This window comes from Nannospalax galili, unplaced genomic scaffold (assembly GCF_000622305.1).
Source record: "Nannospalax galili isolate Female #2095 unplaced genomic scaffold, S.galili_v1.0 scaffold1222, whole genome shotgun sequence".
In the NCBI taxonomy this organism is placed as follows: Eukaryota; Metazoa; Chordata; class Mammalia; order Rodentia; family Spalacidae; genus Nannospalax; species Nannospalax galili.
Genome location: NW_008348070.1, coordinates 371,457 through 380,830, shown reverse-complemented (window position 1 = coordinate 380,830; position 9,374 = coordinate 371,457). Strand labels below are relative to the sequence as shown.

Sequence of the window (9,374 nt, the reverse complement as noted above, 5' to 3'; positions counted from 1 at the left end):
GTTAAAAGATTGCATTACAGAGTATGTGACCTTCTGCCAATCCTTCCTAAGTATATGTCACCTTACAGAGTGAATGTTTAATACGGAGCCACGAAGGGAAATCACAACCTGCCATTTATTTGTTCAATGTCATCTGTGTCTGCTAATGGTTCCATACTTGGTTTGTTGACTGTTTTATCTACTCAGAGAGTATGAACTGTTGGAAACTTAGGCCTGAATCAACATTTGCTTTTTTATTGTGAAGTACATTGACAGAGCTTAGAAATGGGTAGATTCTGGCCAATCTTTGTCAGTGTTAAGCTCATGTTTTGAGATGTCATTTATCATCATGTACTGTAACTGTCATAGTTATATTATATGCATCAGTTCTGAGAACTCTGATACCTATGGTGTCCTATGGTATCAGATATGTATGGTTTACATTTATGTCTCTACAGAATAAAGACCAGCAAATGATATATGGTATATGATATAATGGTACACCTAGCCAGTTCAACTCTTAAGAGTCATGGTGAAAGAATTCAGCTGAACTTCTGGTTAGTGAGGAATTCTGGGAGAGAGGAAGTTGATTTCTTCACTGTGTACCCATTAAGGTGCACATCAGGATCCAATGGATAGTACTAAATCCATTGTCAAATGAATGATCATGGTTAAACTCAATGGGTCTAAAGATAGGAACTATGAATCCTCAGAATGGCGGGAAGGAGGGGCACGTAATAAACGTGAGAAGGTATGGAGAAGGTGTGGTTACACTGTTCAGAGTGCATTTTATACAGGAATGGAACGGTCAAAGAACAGATCCAATAAGAAAGAAACAGAAAATATTGTTCCTCTTCACAGCATCAAATGAAATGAATGGAGAGGTAAAACCCAGCAGCAGCAGCAGCCCAGGCCGCCCTTCCACTTTTATTGGAGGTTTACTGTATCATTTAGAGAAATGTAGCCTTCTTGTTGATGTGAGTTCAGAAACAGGTACAAAATGATTGAACGCCTTGGGATCCTATGGGAGACAGAAATTACACACAGGTAAGAGTTCTGCTGAAAGGTATACAAAGTGTCAGGTCACTCTCTCAAGGGTGACACGCACACTCTTAAAAGATAAAAGCCAAGACTTGCATAAATATAGGGTGAAAGAGCAGTACATAAAAAACAAAACTTTCACACTGTATCTATAGCAGCTGACCCTCAAAAAGGAGCATGAGACTGAGATTGTAAAGGAAAAGCAGAGCATTATGAACTGAACAGAAAACAACATTCCTTCAGTGTTTCCTTGTTCTCTGCATTTATGACCCTAGACTCAGAAACCAGGACCAAGATGGGATTTTGGTACTCATCATTGGTCTTCTCTGAAAGAGAGAGAAAGAAAGAGAGAGAGAGAGAGAGAGAGAGAGAGAGAGAGAGAGAGAGAGAGAGAGATGAACTACACACAGGCATTTATAAAACTTACTAATTTAAAGTCCTGGGAAGAGGTAGAAACTTTTTGTTAAAGTCACCCTCTCAGTGGTGGGCATCTGTACCCCACATTCTGTTTTTTCAAATGAAAATCGAACCTAAAAGAGGGAAAAAAAAGTCTATGGATATTTTTTTTGTAAGGGGAGAATTTTGCCTTGAGATTGAAAAACAACATTGACTATAGCAAAGCTAAACAAAACAATTGCTTGCATCTGTAAGTTACTCAGCAACAAACATGTATCCCAAACTATGAAATTCTCTTACTTGTTCTGAAGCTGTGATGGACTCAGACACATTATAAATGACTGGTTTTTCTACTTAGGGTAAGATAAGCATTAATGCAAATGACTATTTTCTGGAGGATGCGGATCATAGCACATTGAACCTGATTTCAAGAATTGCTGACTGACAAAAGGTCAAAATTCTTTCAGAAGAATGGCATTATTGTAAAGCAAACATGTCCAAAAAATCCCCCATTAGACTCCACCCTGAAAAGTTAAAATCCAGGGAAGTCAAAGTGACGAGGCACCTAGAGACCTACCTTTCGGAAAATCTCCTCCAAGTCACAAGACCAGGCATGTTCTTTCATATATTTGATGAGGTTCATAATGAAAAGAGAGCCCCGGACAGGATGCCGCCAAGACACGTTATCTGTAAATAGAGTGCATAGTTCAAAGTTCAGTGAGTATATTTTCCTATAACTCAAGGTGGATCCTATGCACAACAGTGATATTCAGATGGTGTAGCTCCTAATTTCAAGGAATTGTAATCTAGTAGAGGGAGGTGGAACGGGGTGGTAGAGTGACTGGGTTTGGGAAAACAAGTATCCTAGTGTGTGTGTCCTGGGTGCTCTGTAACGATTCTGATCTAAGTCGAGTATATACACTTTGAAATGTAATACTCTCAACTATAAAGTGGAGAGTTAACAATTTCTTCCACAAAGAAATATTGAAGAGTAGATATAATACACTACAATTATTAAATAGGATATTGTGTCTTAAAAAATGCTAACTGAGTATAATATAGCCAACAGAATGGAAGTAGAGGACTAACCAGGGTTTAGGAGGGAAATACCCCATCATATTGTAATATGAAATTGTTTTGTGGAAAAGAGGATTGTTAAAAATAATAATCATGTAACAGGAAAGAAGCAAAAATGTACCTAAGAAATTTAAAGTTTATACAAAGGAATGTGTAAGAGAAAAACTCTATATGCAATCATATTCTTTAACCAAATTTTTTAGTCAATGGTCATGGTAATAAAATGCATGTAAATAATTAAGTCTCCTTAAAAGCACAGCTGTTTGTGGGGAGGGATTGTTGCAGGTTAAGTAGAGAGAAAGAAGAAGTAGGTATCTGTAAGTACTCTACAAAGTTAGTGAGCAGATGTCCAGATTCTTTTCAGGAAAACCCTACCTACCGTGAGGTTGTGGTGTACAGAGGGAAAGGTGGAGCTGGGTTGAGGTTGAGTGTGGATGATCAGTGGGCTCTAAGAGCCATCTGGAAAAGAAGGGGAGAGGAGAAAGGAAAGGAAAAGGAGACAGAAAATCTAGATGAATGGTAGGTTTGCCAAGGCCTGCAAAGGACTATGTAGCCAGAGGTGAATGCTTTGTACAAGACTGGGAGAAATTTTGATGAAAGAACAGTTATGCTTGATACTAAGGACTGTTCAATGCTTAAACCAGAAATATGCAGGGGTCTTGCCATGGTGTTTTTGATTGCTGAGGGAAAATTAGAGAGGCCATATAAGGGCATGGTCTACACATTGCAGAAGGAGGTTGTCTTCAGAGCGAGGTACCTCATTGTGAGAATAAACTTTGAGGCTAGAGAGATGACTCACTGAGTGCACTTTCAACACAAACCAGATGTGAGCGCAGAGCCACAGTATCCACATAAAAGGTGGACACAGCAGCACAGGCATCTATAGTCCTTCTGTTACTATGAGACGATAAGAGGCACAGACTGAAGAATCTCCTACAAGCTCCCTGGGCAGAAAGCCTAGAGCATTCAGTGTTGAACAAGAGACACCCTGTATCCAAGAAGGTAGAAGGTGAAGACTGACACCAAAGGTTGTCCTATGAGTTCTACATGCTACACATATGCTGTGACCCACCACACACTCTAACACACACACACACACACACACCCTTACACATATGTTTTATATTTTTTAAAGAATATGATCTGTAAACTGTTTGAGCAGAGGTAAGGCTTTAAGGACCAGACTTGAGTAAGTGAATGTGGGCCTTTGAAAACTGTGAAACCCTGTATATGAAATATTTAAATGACTTCTATTTAAACATAAATATGAGACATTAGTTGAGTTAAATTATGAAACTTAAACAGTCTTTCAATGTGTTTATTCAACACTGTGTTCAATAGTCTATATATATTATCCTATTTTACTCCACATTAAAATATTATATTTATAAGTATTGGTGAGGAATTCAAAGAAATATTCGAGAGTCAAAATAATCCATACTATTTTAGGATGCAATAAATGGACAGGTCAGAATGTAATCTAAATATTATTACTATATGGCATACATTTAGATCATTAGGTCTATTTACTTTTATGCATTGTATATCTACAGTTGAAACTCACTTTAATATAAGGCCCCAATACCTATGATAGACTAGCTTGCATGTGATTTCAGATTTTTCTCATAGGAGCACTGGGATTCGAGATGCCCTCTGTACAACTGTGTCTGGTTTTCATGTGAGTTCTCAGGATGTGAATTTACACTGTCAGCATTTCTGTCCCCTGTACCCCACTCTCACTACTCTGTAGAAACACAATGTCCAGGCACACTGGTATTCTGACTGTGCTCAACAACACATCATACACCTTTCAGTTTCGATTCTCTGTTATCCTTCATACTGTGTACCATAAAGGAGTTTAATAATCAGCAATTCATCAAAAATATATGTATGTTTTTCTTGTTGGATGAGGGAAATTTAATGCATTACTAGGAAAAGGGTGATCTTTAAAATCTTATCCGGTATGAAACAAAGGTGCCAGCACTATAAAACTCTTGTAGGAATTTCTCAGTAATTCTCAGCAAGGCAACCTACATAAACCCCTTTACCTGGTGTCGAAGAGCAGAACGCAATGAAATCTTTTTCTATATGGGCTTTCTGAACACCATCATCTTCAAAATCTGGATCCTGTAATTCTCTGTTTACACAGTCCTCTACAGAATCCTTCACCCACACCACTCCTTGGTTCCCTAAAAAGACAAAATTTGGCTTCACGTTATGTTTCCAAGGAAACTACTTCTTCTTTGAAACTTCTGTAAAACAATATTTATTAGTTTATTAGTCTCCATTTTTCTCATAGATATAAGTAGGCACATATATCTCAGGGGCCATATTTTCAACAATTCTTATCTCTTTTAACCCTCAAGGTGACTTAGTTGGCATCTAAACATAAATCTCTATATACTGGTAGTGATATTTCTTTAGTTGAGAATGCAACAAGTACCTACAAGTTAGAAACACAATTCACAGATGACACAATTACTTGAGTGGTAAAATAGAAATTCTTTGATATTTAGGAATAGACCCAAAGACACTGAAAAGTACTGGCTGGACATAGATGTAACATCAGTATGTGAATGGTTTATGTTCTGAAGAAATCAGCACTTACCTCCACGGCAGGCCTGAATGATGATAACCTTGGGTTTGTCTTTCATACTTGGGCAGTTCCTAGTGTTCATCATTTGAAAGATAGTGTTTACTTGTAACACATCTGCGAATTTCTCAGAGTATTTCCTTCCACATATGCCATCTCGGATACCATGAGACATAAATACCAAGAAAGTACTGTCAGAGGTCTTGTGCTCTGGGCAGTCAGCAAATGCCATCACCTCTGTAGTCATCTCCTGCAAGACATCAGACCAGTGATTTTGGACCATGTGGTTCACCATCATGATAATTTTATTATTCAATAAGTAAACACCAAGAGGATTCATGGACTAACTCCGTGAAAATAAATGGCATGGGAAAGAAAATATCCTTTCTATGAAATAGAAGGATATAAAAAATTATAGAGTCTCCCAGAGATGGGTGAGTTAATAGAAACACTCCAATTAGGTATTGTATGAGACTGACTAAAAGATGGCTGCATTTGAACACTTCCACCATCCTTGGATTAGATATATGAGGTGTAATAGAGAGCAGATAATTAACAAAATGAATGGTTTTTAGAAGTATATGTATTGAAGTATTCAAACAAAAGCATTGTTTATAACTACAAAAAAGATGGTTGAATTTGAAGGAGATATGTGATATCTAGGACCCTTCCAAAGGAGCTCCATTATAAACCAGCAAGAGATTAAGTTCCTTCCTACTAGACATGGATATTGTTTCTATAGTTTGACAATACTTACCAGAGCAGTGAGATTTTCTTTCACTTTCACTGTGTATCCCAGATCCTGTAGCAATATTTCCATATCTCTGAGGTCAACATCAGCTCCTGCTCTCCTGGAAAGATGTTCGAACTCTATGTTGCAGATAATGAGAGCAAGCCGTGTGCGAGTGGATCTATCACTTATTGGATAAATCTGTATGGAAGGCAGATTGGATGAACAGTCTTGTTTGAGTCAATTTCTGCTTTCTGTGTTTAAGACAGATCCCAATTCCCCTCCCTGAATCCTATAAAGAAACAAAATCCCATGAAAGCCAGATTGAAGACAGGAATAAAACTGAATCTTAATTTTGGAATGGGAATGGAGCTCACTGAAACCCAGGTGGTCATGATCTCACCTTAATCCTGACAAATTTTGGAAGAAACACAAAGTTTGAAGTCAATATCCCTGAACTTATGTAATGCTGATTCTTCCAGTTTCTGATTCTTTGATTCGGAACAAAATAGTGAACAATACCTGACCCATTTCCTACTCGGGATTAGGACAAAGTCTGCAGTTCTGTATAACTCAGATTGTAGGATGTAGAAATCCTTCATATAGGACGAGTGCCTCAATGGTTCTCCAGGATTTTACATGATCTCAGCTGTGACAAAGAAGCACAGCCCTTCAGAACAGTCTGTTTATTCCTCAGCCCGCTCCATCCCTGAATTCTGGGCACAGCACCTCTGATGATCTTTCTTTCCACATGCTTTGGGCTCTCTCTAAGGGACAAAGCTTGAGGCTCCCACTTGGTCCCACGTGCACCTCTTCTTCTTTGTTTTGTTTTTCCTTAGTTGCTGCAAGAGACAAGAAACATCACGCATGTGTGCATCCCTGGTGGTCCCACTTCATGCCCCTCTATGTGTGAAGTGAAATTGAGGATAACTGCAGTTTAGAAGAAAACCCTGAGCTCATCGCCGCACTGTAGCATGAGTGACTGCTAATGGAACTCACTGCAAGCCAGAGATTTACAGTGGTATAATGCAGCATCTGCCTGAGGATCAGTATCTTGTCAAACATCTTAAACAAAAGCAAATCAAGAAAGTGTCTCAAGGCTGTGATAAAATACTTATAAATATTGTATTAAAATACAATATAAAAGGTTTAACATACATTTATTTTACAAAATGTAAAACCTAGGATAAAATCTCAGGGAGGTTATGGAATGAGATATTAATTAACTCATCTCAAGAGTTTTGAAAATGTATGTTTACCTATTTTTAAAGTTATTTACAGGTACATCACGTATATTTTTTAATGAGTCTTTTGCACATCACATATATTTTTTTAATGAGTCTTTGCCCTCTCCTTCAGAATTAATTTCAATTATTAATGTATGACAGGAAAAGAAGGGACAATATTGAATATGTGAACTAGAACAGATACGAAGCAGAATAATAAATGCTAAAGATAATATACAATCCAGTTAAATTCATATAACTCAACACTGACTACGTAAATATATGAGGCAGTGTTTTCACAATGGTCTGTGTGAAAAAACCCCGAGGGTCGTATCTAAGCATAAGATCAACATCACCAAGCAATGTAATGTACTTGCTGAAAAATTTAGTAGAATATTTTATTTCAAACTAGCGAATTTTTTTACAAATTAAGCTATTAAAAGGAGGAAATTGTAATTAATTTTGAAAATAAAAACCATTAAATAAAATGCTGTATATTTAGCCAGTTAAGCCAGGGCATCAAAGTGTAGTGATGGTAGAAAAAATAAAAATAGAAATTGATTAGAATGTATATACTTTAAAAAGTGTAGAAATTCTCATTAAATTTAAAAAAGATGTTCTTCTGTACCAAGAAACCTAGAGCAATAGCCAATTAAACAGAAATATTTTAATTATATTAGTGCTACTCCTTTAAAGGAATGAAGTAAAGTATTTGATTGCATAGGAACATCACATTTGGTGACATATCTGAGGGAACACTTGGATTAATCACCACTAATAGACTCAATAGCATACTGGAGTTTTTAAAATATTTGCCTTTCTTACTTGTAAATATCTTCCAAATGTAGAATTCAGGAGCAAGGATTTGCTTTTGGAAAAAAAGTCATTCTAGAAATATTGTGGAAAACCTTTCCTAGAATAAGCAGCCATAGTCATTTGTGAAGAGGCCAACTCATTCAAATATAAGAGTTCTTATCTGTACCTGCCACGTGCTTTGGGCATCAGTATTCAGTAAGCCAGGCCTTACCCACTTCAGTCAGACCACTAGAACCACTAGAGCTTTCAGTCAGACCACTAGAATGTTTTGTGTGTATGTGCTAGCCCTAATAGTGTATGAAACAAATCTTTATTTTGCTTTCATTTTGTATCAGAAGCTGTTTCCACACTCACAGTGTCTCCTCAGTCCCTAAGACACTGTCTTCTCTTCTGGTCACACAGCAACATGTTGCCATCATTCTGTCCAAATGACGGGCTACAGTGAATGGAAGGCAGGACCATATGTCATGTGTGACACATCTAGGCTGAGCTTACAAAAATTCTAGAAATACTCGCACATTCCTTCCAATATCTCTACCTGGATGACCGTACTCAGTTCTTCTGACATTGTCTGAAGTATCCCAGATCTCTAGGAGCCCAGGTAAGTGGCTGGAAGAAAGCTAGTTGCTTATTGACAATGACTATTTTATAATTTTCATGAATAAGAAGTAACTTTATTCTGTAGGAATCACTGTGAATATTTGAATTACTTTTGCATGCCATGTGATCTTATTGGATACAAAAGTACTAAAATTTATATTCCTAAAGTGTCGTTAACTTTAACTTGGTAGTACTTAATTTTTAAGTACAAATTCATTTGCAGTACAGGCATTCATGCAAGTCCAATCCAAGCAGAAGTATCATTTATCTGGTTTATTATTCTCTAAAATTCTATAGGACAGGGCCTGGAATACAGTTGGCATGTGATAAATATTTTCCTAATGGTCTAGTAAATTATAGCAATTCTCATATTGTTGAATGACATGGTCTCAATACAACTGTTTCCATACTATGCATGGTCTCAATACAACTGTTTGCATACTGTTTGCTCATACTGGAGCAAGAACTTGGATGTTTAATTGTAGAATGAAGCATCAAGTCAAATGGGGGAAAGAAATACAGCATTTGAAAAACAGAAAAATCCAGTAAGAGTCTTGACTGGCATCTACTTTATGCTAGAAATAAGGACCATGCAATATAATAGTGAACATAAACAAGGAAGGCTCATTCAAATTTGAGAGAGGAATCCATTGAAATTTAGCCACTGACTGAAAGTAGAATTGATAGAGAATGAGAGGATAAAGGGGCAAGAATGCATTTTGAATTTCAGAGTTGAGCAACTGGTGATGGAGACAATATTAAGGCAGAGCACGCTGAAGAGAACGAAGGAAAATCGGGAAGAATGGCATGTTTAACTCTGGTGATGTGTGGAAATACATGAACATGACAGATGGGAGTAAGATGTTCAGTGGGCATTGGATTGTCCCCAACTAGGAAATTGGACTTTGTGACACAG

At 37.2% G+C, this 9,374-nt stretch overlaps 1 protein-coding gene across 1 annotated transcript in view; it reads right to left on the bottom strand.

Annotated features, from left to right (window-relative positions):
• Positions 1-212: 212 nt before the first annotated feature.
• Positions 213-9,374, bottom strand: part of Casp1 (caspase 1) — a 19,886-nt gene continuing 10,724 nt past the window's right edge. The window contains exons 5-11 of the mRNA XM_017800962.2: positions 6,546-6,658; positions 5,844-6,017; positions 5,102-5,336; positions 4,542-4,682; positions 1,994-2,103; positions 1,448-1,550; positions 213-1,000 (exon numbers count right to left, since the gene is read on the bottom strand). Of these exons, the coding sequence (XP_017656451.1) occupies positions 1,452-1,550; positions 1,994-2,103; positions 4,542-4,682; positions 5,102-5,336; positions 5,844-6,017; positions 6,546-6,658 (872 nt within the window). The 3' untranslated portion in view covers positions 213-1,000; positions 1,448-1,451. The remainder of the gene's footprint in view (positions 1,001-1,447; positions 1,551-1,993; positions 2,104-4,541; positions 4,683-5,101; positions 5,337-5,843; positions 6,018-6,545; positions 6,659-9,374) is intronic.